The sequence below is a fragment of the Poromitra crassiceps genome (assembly GCF_964638095.1).
Source record: "Poromitra crassiceps genome assembly, chromosome: 25".
Lineage (NCBI taxonomy): Eukaryota > Metazoa > Chordata > Actinopteri > Beryciformes > Melamphaidae > Poromitra > Poromitra crassiceps.
The window spans coordinates 14,967,179-14,985,568 of record NC_139649.1 but is presented as its reverse complement, the minus strand read 5'-3'; the positions used below and the strand labels follow the sequence as shown (position 1 = coordinate 14,985,568).

Sequence of the window (18,390 nt, the reverse complement as noted above, 5' to 3'; positions counted from 1 at the left end):
TACCTTCAATGTTTTTCAGAAGGAGTCCGTTGCGCTTCAACCCCTCCACAGAGGGAGGTTGTGATCTCAGAACAGGACAGTATACACCTATACCAAAAACAGTTCAATGGGCCACTTCTCAGCGACTGAACCCAAAGGGGATACTGGAGCACACGATTCACTGGAAAAAGGTTTAATAGGTGCAACAACTAAGCGTTCCAACACACACAGCTTCTTCATCAGAGTCCAAACAGTAGTGAAAAGATGACAAGTGGTTTTAAAAAGCCTCCACGGTACAACAGTCTGTCATTATACTAGCTACTAGAGGTGTGAGGCGATCAATCAATGACAGCACTCAAACAACAGGGGGAGGTACTAAAAGTAACAGCCAACAAACAACAAGACAACAACCAGCAATATAATTAATATGGGACAGGTAACAGATAACATGAGAGGCTTAGTTCTTCATTTATTTTTCCAGTGAATCGTGTGCTCGATATTTATATGTACAGTCTATGTGTGCTCCAGTACTATCCTCTTTGGGTTCAGTCACTGAGGCATTGCATTGGTGTAAGTAGGCTACTCGGAAGCCATACTTGAGTAAAAGTACTACAGATAGCCTATCTTCCCAGAAAAAGACTTTGGTAAAAGTCAAAGTCACTCATTAGAATATTACTTGTGTAAAAGTCTTAAAGTAGCTGATATGTTCTGTACTTAAGTATCAAAAGTAATTTTCTGATATTAAATGTACTTAAGTATTCGAAAGTAAAAGTACAAGTAAATGCTGTTAAAAAGAAGCCAAGAGTACCTGGGCTTGAGTGGAAGTCTATTTTCTTCTTCTTGAGTTGTATAGCGGTTGGCAAACAACGTAATGTTGCATTACTACAGCCACCAACTGGAATGGCGTGAGGATTGTAAGCCAATCAAAGGCAGAGTCGTCCCTCCAGCCGATCCATTCTAGCACCAGCCTATTTGTGACGCCGCCATTTTGTTTTAGTCTGAGTGCGGCCAGTCAACAAAACGAGGACGGGGTATTTTCTACATAAGAGAACACTTATTTTACCTTTTTAAATCGGATACTGGTAATGAACACGACATGTTTTGTTTACATAAGCCAATTTTTACTATGTTGCGTTAGAAAATGACTGTTAATAGCACGGTAATTACAAAATAAACCTGGCATGTTGGCTTGATATCTTTAACCTACCTAGCTAGCTAGTTAGCTTAGCGTTTAGCTAACGTCGCGAATTTAGGCCTCTCTAAAACAATAACCAATTAACGTTACACTTTCACCTCACTATAATATGTTTAGAATATAGCCAACGCTATATACCGGTATAACATAACGTTTAAAACAGTTAATAGCCAGCCATGTAACGTTAGCGTAACAAGCCAAATTGATTGTTTATGTAACTAGCTAACGTTAGCTTAACTCTTAAAACGCCGGGAGTGACATAACGTTACAACTAGCCAATACGATAGATCTTATCTTATCTTGATTTACGTTAACTACTTTCTTAACAATCAGTTTCCAACTAACGCAAGGATATAGACTTTATCGAATCTAACCCACTCCATATGTGATTGTTTCTTTATCTGTGTTGAATTTTAAGATTCCCCGAGAATATCTCTCACAAACGCTGCAGATGACCTTTGCATTATCATTCGTCAAGAAACGTTGATTCCGGTAATATTGTCTGTTAGTTTTGTACGTACTTATTCAGTTTACTTGTGGTTTGTAACTCAGGAATAGTGCTTATTTTACAGGCAGTGGAAGGGGTTTACTTAAACAATATTGTATCCAGTTGTTTAGCTTGCCATTAAAGTGCAATTTCAATAGTGTGTAGTGTATCAAACAAAGTATGTTTCAAATGGAAGCGAGGTCCGTTTCTCCTTTTTATTGTCAGTATCAAGTGAGGGCCTCCATGCTTAGAAGTATAGACAGACGCCTCAGGTCTGGTCTCTTATTAAGTATTGCAAATATAATTTTTGCTTCTTTTGAATTAAATACTATATATAAATATGTGATGAGTATATACAGTGCAGCCCTCCACTGACCTGGACCTCTATAGCAATCAAATTCCTCAGTTTGGCCTGAACAGTTTGTAGCCACTGTTGATAGCATATTTTGCCAGGTTCTGCCATTTGTCTCATTATGGTGTACAACTGTGTCTTTTGTATTTGTGCAAAAATGTCTGTGTCCACTAACAATCCTTTTCAGTTTTCCGGGGAGTGTTTTTGATCGACTTATAGGTTTAAAACCAGCTTCTTTGGGCCTTGGTGGGGATCCTTGGATATGGATAGCTTGTTCCCAAGAGTAGATTGCCAGAAGATTTTTTTTCTTCCTCCACTTTGGTAATCAACAGCTGAAATCTCTAGATGCCTGAATTTCCCACCCACATTTTTCTTCCGACTTCATCAAAATGCCACACCAAGCATACAACACCCCCTCATTCTACCAAGCCCAAGAAGAAGCTGAAGATTTTTCTCCACCCAACAGCCCTCATTCCCCCTTTTTCCACACCACTTCCACTGTTCACGGATTTCATTCCGAGAAGTTTTTTTTTCTGTTCCTGGCTGTTTCTCTCCCCCCCATTTATTTATCTCAGTAGTTCCACCCATTAATAAAATAAAAAAAAAATCTCCCAAGGACACTGTTGCACCAGCCATTAGTAATATTTAACAGTCTGGCGGCGATAAAGGTCTCTCGGAGGGTCTCAGAGAAGGAATGTCGTAGGAAGACAAGTGTCTCTGGACCACCCACCCCCTTTCCCTCTTATCTCATGGATCGAGTCTTCCTTCAGGACCCTATACCGCCACGGAGACACCCTACCAGCAGTGCGCTCAGAAGGGAGACATCTTCTCAGCCACCTCAGGTAAAATTAATCAGTAGGCTCTTTCATACACAGATCGCGGAAAAATAGCCGTTTAGGAGTCCCGTAAAGCCAGCCGCCTCGCCACAGAAATTGCTTTCACACAGAGCCAAGCAGCACGGCCACATTACCGTGCTGCTCTGTACTTTCAGGTGAAATCCCCCGCTCCCGCATTGAAAGGCGAGCAGAGGGATTTCCAGCTCCTCCTAGCCCAAATTAATATTTTCATAGGTTAGTGTAGCCTAGGCTACTGTATGATGAACGAATTCAATTCAACAACAGACTTTCCTCCTTCTCCTAGTCCGCTGAGGAGATCTGTATCTGCATTTTCATTGGCTGTTTGCCGATATCATAACTTAATTAAAAAATGCGCTAATTTGCGGCTGCTGCACCTGGAAGAATCCCCTCCTACAGTAGTTCTGTGTCTGGAGCAATGTCCCGCCCACAGCGCTATCTGATTGGTTACACATCAAGCAATAGCCTATCAGAGAGCTCAGAGATGAAATCTTGACACCTCACCTCAGTGCTTTCTGTTCAGCCGCAGCCTGCACTAGACAGGGGGACAGTGCGAGGCTGCCTGAAGCGAGAGCAGCGGACTAGTTGGCTGTTGTAACTGTAACACTCACACTGTGTTAAGGTAAAGCAGCAGATATTGTCATGCCAAAGTTGTAATAAAGTTAATATACATAATAATTACCTACGCTGACATTGCAAAAACACCACGATCTTATGAGCGATTCGTATGAAGCGCTGCCTCGCACAGTGTGGTGTGTGGAGATAGGTCTGTCTATCAGTCTACTTTTTTTACTTTCACTCGTCACTTTCTTGATACATGAGGTGATTTCCCCTGTAATTTTTTTATGAATGAGCTGACCATTCGCACCTTTTCCGGCTCGCTGCGACGACCTTTCAAGTGGAGGCGGGTTGTCCGCCAATACGGCGATGTGACAACCTTTGGTGCCGGGACAAAAGGCGTACAAGAATTACCCACCAACGCGCGTTTATGCCTTTCACATCGGAGCCGCGAATCCTAATTTCCGCGCATTTTTCGGCTTTCATGGCCGGTGTGAAAGACCCTAGTGGTTGGCTTTCTCCCCATGCTGGGTGATTGAAAAAACATGGATGACTTTCTTCTGATCACTAGAGGATAAAAACTACAAAATGTTGGAAATATTCTTCAGGTGCTGCAGACCATCGATTTAATTGTCGATCATTTCTGATATGGTTTTGTTTTGCGCTTTGTGTTGTTGTTAGGGAGAGTCCTGTTGGCCCTGAAGAGAACCACCCATTGATCCTAAAGGTCGCAAGCCCCATCACCTCCACCAATCAAGAAGCATACCAGCCTTAATATGACCAACCATGGAGATGACTGCTACTTCTACTACTACTCCACCTGCACTAAAGTATGCAAAGCTTGTTTGAGCAAAAAAAAAAAAACCCAAACATAAGCAGTTGTAGTGGTAGTGTGCATGACTAACAGATGAAATAATGTGCTCTTATTGGTGTTGTACTCTGTAGGGAGACCGCTGCCCATTTAGACACTGTGAGGCAGCTATGGGCAATGAGACCGTCTGCAACCTCTGGCAGGAGGGATGCTGCTTCCGTGCTGTCTGCAAGTTTCGTCACATGGAAATCAGCGTAAGTCAAGTCAAAATGAAGAATGCCTAGAACCATGTCCTTCAGGCTTTGCCCACTCCAGGCTGTGTGTCTTGAATGGCCATTACAAAAGCCTCCCTTAAAAGCTGGGTCAGGAGCCGCACACCTGCCTCAGAACGTGTTGAGAGGAACAAGATTCAAGATTCAAGATTTATTAAGTGTCCCAGAAGGGCAAATTGGATTGCAAAAAGCATAGTACAAAGTACATACATAAAAACAGATAAGACAATAAAGACATTATAAAAACAGTCTAGAGCAGTAGTTTAAAGTGCAACACAACAGTTAAAGTGCAAATGACAACTGTAGCAACGATCTAAAGTGCACAGTAGAGATATAAAGTGCATGGTAGCAAAGTGCAGTGTGGCGAGTGACTGCCTTCACTCTCAGCAGCACATTTATATCACAAGAAAGAGCTACAATGTATCATTGTATTAACGCACAAAGGAAAACCACGGTCCAGACCAAAGGGCAGACAAAGTATATAATACAGATATACTGTACTGTACCCCTAAGAATAAATAAAGATAAAAGGATAAAAGGATAAAATAAATAAAATAACAGCAACGGCAGATGGGGAGACATTACATTTGTACCCCAGCAGCGTTCATCGCTCTGATAGAGACAGGCACAAAGGAATTTCTGTATCTGTTCTTTTTAACTATGCAATTCATTGCAAAATCCTATGTTACTTACCAGTGGACAGAATTCACAGAAGAATCAAGTTGGGGCGTCCTTGTGTTCAAATTAACATGAAAAAGAAAGAAACAGTTAGTTGTGTTCTATTTTCAGTGTCCTTACATACTGTAGGTGTAGAAAGTCAGGAAAAGTAGGGAAAATGAATTACTTTGTAGGAACACTAAATCACCAGGATAACTGGACATATTCAGATGAGATTACATTCCTGACATGTTTCATTGTATGGATTTTTTCCCCCATTCATTTCCAACATAAAAGAACAGAAATCCAAAAACCACAAGCCTCTACAAAGGCATATACATATACATACACATACACATACACATATAGATTAATTCAGACACACCTATCCCTCCCTCCCCGCAGGATCCCCTCACCCACAAACCCATAAGGTAGGGATGCACAATATATCAGCCAACATATCGGTAACACAGCATATGTTAGTGGGTATGAGTGATGTAACAGCAATGTAATATCAGTTCACAGTATTACATGTGTTTTCCAGCATGTACAAAACTCAATCATCACAGAACTGGTTTTAAACAGATCAAATTATTGACATAGTTGAACATCGGCGATTGGCCATTACAGCAATGTTATCCAGTGTAGGCCAATAATTAACATAACGAGCAGTCCCTACCACAAAGTAAAGAAAAGATAAATGCAACCTACTACTAGCTATCATGGTGATGTCCATGGCTTCAATAAATGCAGTCCACGCCATCATATTTTCTACTCGAGCACCAGGCGTATGGGCCACCGACATGTCCACGCAATCCAAGTCCACAGCTGAAGATGCCCATTGCTCAAAAGGCAAAGCCATTTTTTTGCTGCAGTTTTGTCCTTTTTTTGTACTATTCTTTGAAAGTTGACCAAACTGACTGAAGTTAGATCCAATCTCTAGGTAGATCCATGGGTCAATTTGCTCTGTGACATTGTGGTCCATTCTGTCTAGACCTCTTTGTTAATTGAGTTAAACAGGACATATCATGAATACTGTTGTGTGCTCTGTACAGAAAAACAGGAAGGAGATAGCTTGTTACTGGGAGACGCAGCCGGCCGGCTGCCAGAAGCCTCACTGTGCCTTCTACCATGAAAAGCACCGCTACATTGATGGAGTCTATGTCCCTCCCAGTAAAGGTGAGTTGGCTTTCTCAAAGCAGACAAACTAGGAATGTCCAAATGTTCTTCAGAAGACCATCTCGCATCCATCTGGGAAAGACAGGAATGATATTTGATGTGATTTGTTTGCCGTCAGGTTTAATGAAGTACGAGGACCAGCCAAACGAGGAACCAGCATCTCCTGCACCTGTCCCTCTACCTACTGTAGCCAACCCCCAGATCAGAGGGGTCATGAAGGCAGAAACTCAGGAGACGGTACCAAGCCCCACCCACCCGCCAGTAGTGATCAACCCAGCAGATGATGATGAGGACGAAGATGGTGAGTTGGAGTTGATCTATGATAACTTGACTTATTTGTTTTTCAGTTGACGCCAAGCTACTGAGAGATGATTCTATTTGAACATTGATGCCTTGTCATGAGACATGTTGCGTTTGATGTGACTTTAAATCTTGTGTGTTTCCAGACCAGTTCTCAGAGGAGGGAGAGGATGGCAGCAAGGTTGTCCCAGATGGAAGCAGGCTGACTTCTCCCAGAAAAGTGCCAGGAGGCCCCACCTCAGGTGAGACTGAGGCCAGAAACAAAATGTCTAAAGCAACTTCCAATAACAGTCTTTTCAGAAACACTCCACTTCGTAGAGCTCAGAACTGTGTGGGGAAGATTGGAGCATCGCAGCAGCAAATTAGTACCGATAATAGGATACAAAAATAGATTGGGGGTGTTAAACATAACACAACTGACAATGTCCCTCAAACGTCTTGTACATTATGCATAAAAAATGTGATAGAAAACAGTCACAGCATAATGAGGGAGTGCAAAATAACTGCAGTCAAACTAACACGAGACAGGGAGAAGTTAATGAAAATACTCTCATGATAATACACACACAAAAATTTAATTTAGTTAAAGCAGCTACGAGCAAGATTTTTCGATTGTTATTAAACAGTCTAAATTTAATATCGATGCATCACATCTTACCTCTAATAGTAGACGAGACCAACGCCGAGTAGTCTTGTCTTGACGAAAAGCAGCCTTCAGTCTGTCTGCGGCCGGGGCAGATCAGGAAGTGAAATTAAACGGTTTGCGGCAGCCACTTCGGCCATAACCACAAAAATAACTTCCAAACAAACTGTTAGAATATAACGAGAGATGTTCGCGAGAGTAGCAAGCCCCTGCATGGCGTTCTCCATGTTTATGGTCTGTTGCTAGGCAGAGCGAAACGGTTGAAGGCAGGCAGCTGCCGTAAACCATTTCGTTTCACTTCCGGGTTTATCCGGCCCGCCGGTAGACAGAGAGCCTGGTGACGCGAGGTTAGTAGACAGACACAGACTATAATCCATCAAGAGAGCAATCTCTGATTCACACGGCTTTGGTCTCGGCTACGATTATAGGTAAGATGTGATGCATCAATATTATAATTATACTGTTTAATAACAATTGAAAATCTTGCTCGTAGCTGCTTTAATATGTTGCTTGGCAGTGAACAGAATTCACCGAAGACTCAATTGGATGCATCCACAATAACTCCAGACCAATACACGATAGAAATGTGTTACTTCCACCCCAGGCTCCTCTGTAGAGTCATAGATTTTGGAGTACCTTGTTGCATAACTCCTTCATGTTTTAACAGTGTTTCACCTACCGTTGCCTTGGGGCACCCCCCCCCCCCCCCCCCTGGGAAAGAATCAAAATATGTTTGTTATTTGCCTAATTTATGTGCACCTGTTTCATTTCCACCCCCCCGCCCGGCCTATCCCACCCCCCCCCCCCAAAGCAGCAAACCTAGAGGAAACACTGTTTAAGATACCACCTTCATACAGCACAGAACCCACGTGTTATGTGTGAACACATGTTGATGTAGACGTTTTGCCAAATAATGCCATGTTATGATTATGTAGATGTAGACTATATTATAGCAGGACATGAGGCAGCTCTAGTGCGTCTTGTTTCAGGGTTCTTGCGTGTATGGAAAATGCATTTGTTTTAAAGGTCATCATCTGGGAAAATGGTCATTCTTGATGTATGACTACTAGGGATGCACGATATGGATTTTTTCAACCGATACGATAACCGATAAATATCTGCTTCTCCTGGCCGATAACCGATACAATAACCGATAATTATTATTAAAAAAAAAAATCTATTTTATGCACACCTGGGGTTAAGAAAAGGCAGATGTAGTGAGCATAGCTCTGACCTAACCAAATCTAACTGACATCACTGTGAACACAAAACAAAGAAAACTTCTGATATACTATGATTGTTTTAATAAAGTGTATCACTCAATTATAGTCGATGCAAAAATAAAGGCTTTTATAGAACGGGAAGCCAATGACTGCTTAGTCTGCAGATAAAACACAATGACAAAAGGCATGATAATTTAGACTCTTATATGTTATGTTGACTGATGCTTTTTCTGTAGCCTAATGTGCACGACTGCACCTTTGTTTTGGCTCTGTGAGATGGCTCTGTCCAGCAGCTAGCTGCTGCTGGACTCCCAAAGTCCCTTTGTTATAGTGGGACTCCCGGCTAGCGCGGTTAGCTTAACGTTAGCGTGTTGTTTTTTGGAGTTAAATACACAATCCCTGGATGTTTCATTTGGGGTAAAGGGGTTTCCATTAGTTTCTATATGTTTACACCAGCTCTGTGAGTATGAAGTGCTTTTGCGGGGCTGTTTGATCACAAGCAGTGTCAGTGTGTCTGCCAAGCGGGCGAGCCTGAAATGTAGGCCGTGCTACGAGCTTACGCTAACACTAGCTAAGCTAATGTAAACCAACAAACAAATCCGCTGCATCATCGCCAGCTTTGGTTTAACGTAATAGACGTTTGCCCTCCTCTCGGAACCCATGCGGGACATGGATTGCAAATTACAATAGCTGTGATCATCTAAACTGTGAAAAATGACAACATACTGCATGGGAGCAGCCATGTTTGGCCGTCGCAGCTGTGATGTCACGAGCGTGCGACAACAATAGCTCCAGTCTGAGGCAAAAAACAAAGCCTGATTATCGGCTGTTAATTTATCGGAAAAAGGCCATTATCAGAATAATAAATAACGCAAAATGGCCGTATCGGCCGATAATTTATCGGTCCGATAATTATCGTGCATCCCTATGACTACTATCATTTTGTATGCTGACATGATTATTGTGACAAATAGTCTAATATCCAATTATAAACTGATAAGGTCTAGCTGATGTCTTACTTCCCAGTCAGTCAGTCTGTCTGCAATGCATCAAATTGAACACTGAGCAAAATGCTGAAATGCAGTCAACAAGTGGGCTATTATTGGGCTAATGTTGGATGTCTTTGACAGATGAATCTCTGAACTTTGGAGTAAGCACCCTGAGGGAGATCCGTTTGAGGAAGGCTCTGAAGGCCAGCATGAAGAGAGCTCGTTGTCCCATTCAGAGTGCTGATAATGCTACCAACGGAGAGAAAGAAAACATGCGTTCATTTTGTCGCCCGGCCCTCTATGAGGCTAGAGATGGTAAAAACCAGTCATTTGTGTGGATTTTCAGTGTTTCAGGGGGGTTTAGAGACCCGTCAGTCTCTTTCATTCCCCACATTCTGTTCCCCCCCCCCCGCTTTCCCTCTTTAGCTCCTATTTTATCTGGTAGTCTGATCACCATCTGGAATTTGATCTACAACATTAATTAATCGATGCATTTGCATGTAACAACAACATGGTTTGGGCTAACGAAGGCTGCTGATATTACTTGATTAATTGCTAAAATAATCGGAAGAGTAAAAGGTAGCACAGTAGACAATAGGTAGCACAGTAGACGATCTCAAAAAGAAGTCCATCTCATTTCCATTGTTCTCACCAAATGCTCCCTCTTTCCACATAGGCCCGGTTGTGTGTGAAGAAACTGGGAGGCCCCGAGGCAGTCTGGCCCAACGACTCGGAAAGAAGATATTCACTAATGGTACAGTAGATTTACACTTATTGTTCCTTGAAAAGCCGCAGGTTGGAGACCATATTGCATTAATATGTGGGAGGGATATAGCAATATGGGGTAAAGAAAAACACAAAAAACACATAGAGTAGCTGCATCTAGACTTGTTTTTTAAAAGCAGCTGACCTGTGATGTCAGGCCAGCTGGGCCGTCAGCAACATGTTGCTGCTTGGCTCAGCAACACGTGATGTCACAGGTGGAGAACGCCCATTTATTAGAAAGGCCACCTTTTTCCTCACTATTTCTGCCCTGGGGGGCTGTGTTTTTGTTTTTGGGGTGGATTTCAAAAGCCAATGCTGTTACTTTAGGATGACTTAACGCACGGCTATTGTTCTCTTTCCACTAGATGATGAAGCCGGAGGAGAAGCGCTGCTAAAACGTAGTCTAGCTCAGCGTCTTGGTAGAGTTGTAGATGAGGAGGACTCATTACTCGCCCCTCAGAAAGGTGAGGAAGATGAAACACTCTCTGGCTAACCAGGAATGGTGACCCATATGGTCCAGCATAAACAACTTGATGAGGCTCATAATCATTGTCTGGAATGTATAATATGGCTATTCAAAGTATTTTCTGTCCACTGCTTCTTTAGCTGTGAAGCCTGTTAGAGACCGACTTGGTTTGTCAGCTGAGCCTGCTGCTCCCACTCAACCAGGTAAGAAATATGGGAGAGAATATTGTGTTTGGAAAATGTGAATCAACAGAGGGAATGTAGTATTCAAACTAATTATATTCCACTGCTTCTTCAGCTGTGAAGCCTGTTAGAGAACGGCTTGGGTTGTCAGCTGAGCCTGCTGCTCCCACTCAACCAGGTAAGAAATATGGGAGAGAATATTGTGTTTGGAAAATGTGAATCAACAGAGATGTAGTATTCAAACTAATTATATTCCATTTATTCTTCAGCTTTGAAGCCTGTTAGAGAAAGACTTGGGTTGTCAGCTGAGCCTGCTGCTCCCACTCAACCAGGTAAGAAATGTGGGAGAGAACATTGTGTGTGGAAAATGTGAATGAACAGAGGGAATGAAGTATTGATGTGTATCAACAGAGGGAATGCAGTATTGATGTGTATTCTTCTCCCCCAACCTTCCTATCAGCTGAGACCGACATGGGGTCAAAGAAAACCCCAGAGCAGATCCGCATTAAAACCCTGGAGGAGATCAGACAGGAGAAGGCATCAAAATCTCAGTCTCAGAGCCAGAAAGACGGCTCTTCAGTCTCGGCTCCAGAAACCACCACGACCAAAACCATCTCTCCCAAAGCCCCCAAGGGCACCAAGAGAGCCATCACCATCCAACATGCCTCCATTGTCCAGGTCAAGACTTTCTCTGAGATCCTCCATGCTAAGAAGAAAAAGCAGGAGGAAGAGCAGAAGCAGGAGAACATCCCCAGTCCTAAGGATGCCAAGCAGGTTGCCGAGAGAGCCCCGGGCAAGACCCAAGGACAGTCGGACACAGCCCTGCCCAGCCAAGTGGCCCCAGCTGGGGCCGAGCTGAAGGTGAAGACCCTGCAGGAGATCCGCAGGGAGAAGGCAGCCAGGGTTAAGGCCGAGCACGCCCTGGAGGCTGAAAATAGGAAGAGCCCTGGCATTGAAGCACCCAGCGCTAAGAAGCCCCGCCTACTGCGCAACAAGCCAGCTTCACTCAGTAAGACGACACTTCAGCTGTTGATTAGTTTTGTTCCCTGTGTATTGCCATAAGCTCACAGAAATTCTTGCAGTGATGAAAATAACCGCACATGATGAAATCCATGACGGCCACCTCCCAAACATACAGCATATATATGATTGGTTTATGTGTCTATAAGTGGCCATCTTGGATGTCATGGAATATATTTATTGATGACCATGCATTCATTCATTTCTGTAACCCTGACAAAGGCTACTATAACCAAAACATGTGTTTTTAATATCAAGTTCTGTCCGTTTTTGCCGGACCCAGAACGGGCCATCCAAGAAATGTCTCAGGGGCTTACTGACTGACTGACTGACTGACTGACTGACTGACTCCCCCATTGTTGAAACACGCGTGTTGAGCAGCAACAGCAGACTGGATGAGCCTAGTTAAGACTGCTGCCACTGCTGCTAAACACTCACATGTGTGTTCTCAACAATGGGGACTCAGTCAGTCAGTCAGACATCAGTCAGTCAGTAAGCCCCTGGGACGTTTGTTGGCCAGCCCGTTGCAGGTGCTGCTGCAGCAGCAGCAGTCCAGCTCCGGCTTAATAGGCAGCCAGTCTTGTTCCAAGGTCACTATGCTGTTGTTTTGGTCACTATTGTGCAAAAGGAACTGTCAAGTTTCAGCAGATTTCCTTTGTTGCAACAAGCATGTCATAAGACTGCCGGTTTTATTGTTGGAAATGTAGCTACTAAATTCACTTGATCATTTTCCCTTATACTTCATTTGATCTTGCCATCTTCTCCAGTTTAGTTTCACATAATGAATGTGATGTTTGACCCAGCAGGCAGCAGCGTCACAACACAGAAGATTGCCGAGGTGACAGAGAAGCCAGCTAATTCCCCCCCCACTCCTGATGCTGAGGTAGGACCACCTGACAGATGCTGCACACCTGCCAACATGCACACATTTCATCTACCATTCACACAGGTTTTTGGCCGGTAGGAAAATGTGACTTACAGCCGCACGAAAATGATCCTTTGATCCGTCCTGTTGTGTCAACGACACAGCAGTCACTTTATTGCATGCAGGCAGTTATCTTGTGTCTCATGCTGATTGAGCTGTGCGCTGTAGCTGCTGTGCAGATAGTCTGTTCAGTTTGCATGTTTAAAGTGTATACTGCGGGGTGCGCTGTAGCTGCTGTGCAGATAGTCTGTTCAGTTTGCATGTTTAAAGTGTATACTGCGGGGTGCGCTGTAGCTGCTGTGCAGATAGTCTGTTCAGTTTGCATGTTTAAAGTGTATACTGCGGGGGGCGCTGTAGCTGGTGTACAGATAGTCTGTTCAGTTTGCATGTTTAAAGTGTATACTGCGGGGTGCGCTGTAGCTGCTGTGCAGATAGTCTGTTCAGTTTGCATGTTTAAAGTGTATACTGCGGGGGGCGCTGTAGCTGCTGTGCAGATAGTCTGTTCAGTTTGCATGTTTAAAGTGTATACTGCGGGGTGCGCTGTAGCTGGTGTACAGATAGTCTGTTCAGTTTGCATGTTTAAAGTGTATACTGCGGGGGGCGCTGTAGCTGGTGTACAGATAGTCTGTTCAGTTTGCATGTTTAAAGTGTATACTGCGGGGTGCGCTGTAGCTGCTGTGCAGATAGTCTGTTCAGTTTGCATGTTTAAAGTGTATACTGCGGGGGGCGCTGTAGCTGGTGTACAGATAGTCTGTTCAGTTTGCATGTTTAAAGTGTATACTGCGGGGGGCGCTGTAGCTGGTGTACAGATAGTCTGTTCAGTTTGGCCCCCCATGTTGGCAGGTACGACACTATTCATGACTAGTTTTCTCTGCATGTGGTGCCCAATATTCCATTGAATCTAGGTGATTGTAAATCTCCTGTGTCTCCTTCTAGACCAGCCCTGCCTCTAGTAACGGTGTCAAGGTCAAGACCTTTGAGGAGATCATGCGTGAGAAGCGCATTCGCAAGCAGGAACTGGAAGAGGAGGCCTCCTCCAGCAGCCAGTCCTCAGCAGAGCCTCCTCAGAAGCAGGCAGCAGGCCCCGCTGTGAAGAGGAAGAGTCCCGTCAGAGCCAGTCTTACACCTCCAGCCTGTTCCTCACCTTCCTCCACTACCGTGGCCTCTGACACCACCAGCTCCACCCAAAAGGCCCCTGACACCACCAGCTCCACCCAAAAGGCCCCTGACACCACCAGCTCCACCCAAAAGTTCCCTGTTCGTAAACTTACCACCCTCAAACCCAATGCTGCGTCGCCTCTTCACAGCACCGATGCTACTACTACTGCTGCTGCTGCTGCAGCAGCCATGTTCTCGGTCTCTGTGAAGCAGAGCTCTCCTCCACGGCAGGCTGAGGCCGACTCCCGCTCTCAGAGCCCCAGCAGCTCCAGAGAACCCCCAGCCAAGAATAGAAAGATCTCTGCAGCACCTTCATCGGCTCCTAAGGGCCCACATGTAGAGGACCGTACTGCTGACAAAACACAGAACAGTACCCAGAAGAGATCGCCTGGACAAACTACAGACACCAAAGGTACCTCACTCTCACCCATCTTTCTCTCTCTCTCCCACAATGCATCTTTATTCTTATCCTAGTCTTATAAATTGTCAAAAGTTGACCTTCTCTGAGTTGTCTGCTTAATGAAGGCTTTCATCAGGGTAGGAACATCCAAAATGTCAATGTGAGCATTAACATTAATTATTGCTAAGAAGCTGTAAATAGGGGGTGCTGCTGCAAAAGTACCACCATGCTTTCTTCTTTGAAGTCACCTAACTTGATCATGGACAGTCACGTCATTTACATGGGGGCCATGTTTGGAAACTGAAGGTCTGTCACCACAGTGTGTCCCTCATTACATCCCAGTGTGAATTTGCTTCATTTTCAGTGAGGCCCAAACTGAATGTGAAGCCCTCTATGATGAAGCCTGCAGCCCAGGTGAAGCCAGGCCAGAAGAGGAAGGCAGCAGCGCGATCTGCTGTAGCTGCAGTCAAACCCTTGAACAGCGCCTCCACAGTGCCGGAGGAGCCACTGCAGGAGACAGCATGTAAACCGATGGAGGTAGGTTGGCAGACTGCAAATTCTTGCTAAATAAATCTCCAATCTTTGTAAAAAAATAAATTGCAAGTCATGGTCGATGAAGTGTGTAAAATCTCAGAATTGTACCTCAAAAATAAAATTTGAATTCTGTCCAATAGACCCTTCTCATGGTGGCCATTTTGTGTCGAAAAGGCAGGGTAAACACAGGTGCAAGCAAAACACTAATGAGGGTTTTAAACTTCCATGATTGGAATTTGGAAACCCTCATTAGTGTTTTGCTTGCACCTGTGTTTATTCTGCTTTTTCGACACAAAATGGCCACCGTGAGAAGGGTCTATTGAATAGAGGATTTCAAAACATTAGTTTCTCACTCTTGGAGTTTTCAGTCTTTGTCAAAATAAATTGGACATCTCTATTTTGTAACACGTTCATGACTTGATGTTGATGTGAAAGATTGTGAGTCCTGGGTGCTGCAGAATAAACATGTCTTTATTCCCTGTTACTTTGGCTTCATCTGACCGTCTACGACTGCAGTCCTAATCAATGTCTTGCTGTGTCCTATCACTCTTTGCTGCTGCTGCTGCTGCAGGATCTTTGAAGTGTCATCAAATGTAGAAACAGCAGATAAAACTACAAAGTCATGTGCTACTGCAATTATTGACCTTCCCTGACTTATTTTATTGCCAGATATTCCCGTCTTCCAGTGCAGAGGCTCCGCTGAGCCCTGCTGTTCCCAGGAGCCCCACCACCATGCTGGGCTCAGGTTCTGACTCCAGCCCCCTGAGAGAGGAGCTCCAGACAGTCCCCGTTTTCCAGCAGAGTCCGGTCCAATGCAAGCCGACCAGCAGCACCGCTGCAGCCAGCGAGGCCGTCACTGTCCCTCAAAGGTAAAGGATGGGCGAGAGTAGATGTCACCAACACTTTCTGGTTATGTCATTCTGCATTGGCATCACATGGCACATGAGGTTCCTACAAGAGAATACTGCTCCCCTCAGGCTTCAGGCAATAAATAACAACGTGGCAACCCAGATTTCTCCAGCTTCCTGAATAAAAGAAATTAATAATTTCCATTTCATAAATAATTTTGTGGGGGGGGGGAGAGCGACTATGGAAAGGCTCAATCATGGGGTCTTCACAGCGTTGAGTTTGAACGTGTGAACACCTCCCACTCATTGCTTGTAAGTTGTTGGTTATTCCCATATGATGTGAATGTGGCTTTTTGTCCTTGTTGTTACTGAAGAATGACTGAACATTAACCCGCCTCTCCCTACGTTTTTAGCCCAGTGCCAAAGACGCCCACTCAGTCCCGGCCACGGAGGCCCAGTGCGGCTGCGTCCCGCGCGGCCCCCGCCTCCAGTGCTGCTGCCTCCACCTCGCCAGTGGACGAGTTTGAGGAGCTGATGAACGAGTTCACCGACGACCATCTGGACGAAGACATGGATGAAGAGATGGGAGAGGACGACCTGCTACAGGAGCTGTCGGAGATGATCGACAGCTAAGGGTTCCCACATCATCCTACTCCAACTCCTCACCCTGGACCTTGTCTCGTGACCCTCCAGTGCATTTAGAAGGCGTGACCTCCAAATCACTGACCTACCATGGAGGATTTTCAAAAGGACCTTTGTTCAAATTCAACGTATTTTAAGTGGATTTTTTTTCTTTACATTTTAGACATCTTCTCTCATCTAAACAATTAATTGAGGCATGTTATTCATTTTCTGCCCACATATTTGATGAAACAATGGTTCCACTATATGGCTTAGTTTTGATCTGTCATGGCAAAAAAAAAAAATTGGTCCACATCCTTCTGATAAACATGAAATCAGATTCCGTTGGAGATGTCGTGTAGAACATCCTCAGGTAACTTCTAGTCAGGAATTTGTGAAAGACGGTAAACTGCACCACTTGCTGTTGTTGAAGAGAGAAGTCACACCTGTATACTGTGTATGCAAAATAAAGAGCACGCTCAAAGGTGAAACGGGCCTAGCAAGTCTCATAGCACTGCACTTAGCCTGCCCCTACCTACTTACGTACATGTATTTTTCTTTTTTGAATCTGACTAGTCCTGACTGCTGTTTGCTTGGTTCCCACATCAAGACATTAAAATGTAGGTGATGCATTTAAGATCACATGTCAACAGAGCAGTAAACGTCAAAATTGGGAGTTAAATGAATACTCCAAAATGCATCAAGGATGTTATAGGAATGTTGAATCGGCATCAGTGCAATGTGATTTATTCGTGTTTCCACTCTGATCTTAGAGTGCATCTTCGGTTCTTGTTTTTATTTATATACTCTACATTGGTCTTATCTAGAGTATATTTATATACTCTACATTGGACATGTATATGTTTGACTGAAGAAGAAAAAAGTGGATTTATCCAATAGCCATCCTTTTAAATCAGTCATCCTTTTAAATCACTGCTTTCTGGGATAACCTTTGCAATTGCTCTCTGAATGAACAACTCAGGGACTGTTTCTGGGGGTTCTGTGATCGTTATGGGTTTGACATACACATTTAATTTCAACAGTGTTTCATTTGGACCCTGATGTATGTTTCTTTTGTGAAATCCTAGCATTGGTTTATCAGTGTGGTAAGAGAAAAGGTCAACTTGTTGGTTGGTCTTCATATGTTTGTACATGTGATCCTTTTCCTAGAGCTTACTGTTAAAAGTGACTTGTATAAGATACTCTGTAAATAAAAAATGCTTTTAAAGACTTAATTTGATGCTTTACTGTATCATTTAGTTGGATCACTGGAACAACCTCCATGTGCATTCTATGCTATGTGCAGGAGTAATTAGATTTGGTCTAGTCAAAGGAGATGGATTGAAACTCAAAGAATCAAAAAATGTTTAAATTCCAAAGGTTTGAATTATGAAACTTACCAGTAAACATTTGTTACTGTTCTATGGTTGGTCTCATTCCCTTCAGATCTGAAGCAGGATTGCAGCCATCTTTCAAAGATGAACACTTTGCTGTCTGTCTCATGGTGATTGTTTTGCAGGTCTTGCGTGGTGGAACACTGACCAACAGTGTGAGCAGCTCCACTGAAGCAGGTGAGGCTTGAAAGCCTTGCTCAAGGGCACATCAGTGGTGGTAATGAGGGAGGGGCGAAGGCGCTGCCTGTCACTTGACTTTCCCCACCCAGATTTATCCTGCCGGTCCCAGGGATTGAACCGATGACCTTCCGGTCACAAGCTCGCTTCTCTAACCTTTTAGGCCAGAGCTGTATTGTCCCATCAAATCACATCAGAAATGTTGCCTGTAGTGGCCATTTCAGAGACACATTGACAGAGCTCAAGTGTCTGGATCATTTGTGTGAAGAAGAATGTGGCTAGTGTTGCTGTTGAAGAGAAAGTGTGCTAGCTCAGCAACTGAATGAATGAATGAATATTTTATTTTCGTGTCAGGACAATTACATGACCCATCCCACATGGGATTATCAGACACATCAACA

The 18,390-nt window shown here is 43.9% G+C and overlaps 1 protein-coding gene across 5 annotated transcripts; it reads left to right on the top strand.

Annotated features, from left to right (window-relative positions):
- The first annotated feature begins 986 nt into the window (after positions 1–986).
- zc3h11a (zinc finger CCCH-type containing 11A) lies at positions 987–17,647 on the top strand. 5 transcript variants are annotated; one of them, XM_083660753.1, is made up of 19 exons: positions 987–1,061; positions 2,784–2,855; positions 4,107–4,255; positions 4,371–4,490; positions 6,221–6,344; positions 6,463–6,645; positions 6,791–6,886; positions 9,641–9,814; positions 10,176–10,253; positions 10,630–10,728; positions 10,871–10,933; positions 11,028–11,090; positions 11,182–11,244; positions 11,373–11,921; positions 12,736–12,815; positions 13,794–14,427; positions 14,780–14,952; positions 15,619–15,818; positions 16,211–17,647. In XM_083660753.1, the coding sequence occupies exons 3-19, from the start codon at positions 4,202–4,204 to the stop codon at positions 16,428–16,430; spliced, it is 2,973 nt and encodes a 990-aa protein (XP_083516879.1). In that variant the 5' UTR covers positions 987–1,061; positions 2,784–2,855; positions 4,107–4,201; the 3' UTR covers positions 16,431–17,647. The 5 variants fall into 5 exon arrangements, with proteins under 5 accessions (XP_083516879.1, XP_083516880.1, XP_083516882.1 ...); XM_083660752.1 differs by having other exon boundaries at positions 1,013–1,061; positions 1,593–2,855; XM_083660754.1 differs by having other exon boundaries at positions 999–2,855; positions 12,739–12,815.
- The last annotated feature ends 743 nt before the right edge of the window (positions 17,648–18,390 follow it).

Coding starts and splice junctions, on each gene's coding strand:
- zc3h11a (XM_083660753.1), top strand. CDS start 4,202: ATGACCAACCATGGAGATGACTGCTACTTCTACTACTACTCCACCTGC. Junction 6,646..6,790: donor TGATGATGAGGACGAAGATG/GTGAGTTGGAGT, acceptor GTGTGTTTCCAG/ACCAGTTCTCAGAGGAGGGA. Junction 10,934..11,027: donor TGCTGCTCCCACTCAACCAG/GTAAGAAATATG, acceptor CTGCTTCTTCAG/CTGTGAAGCCTGTTAGAGAA.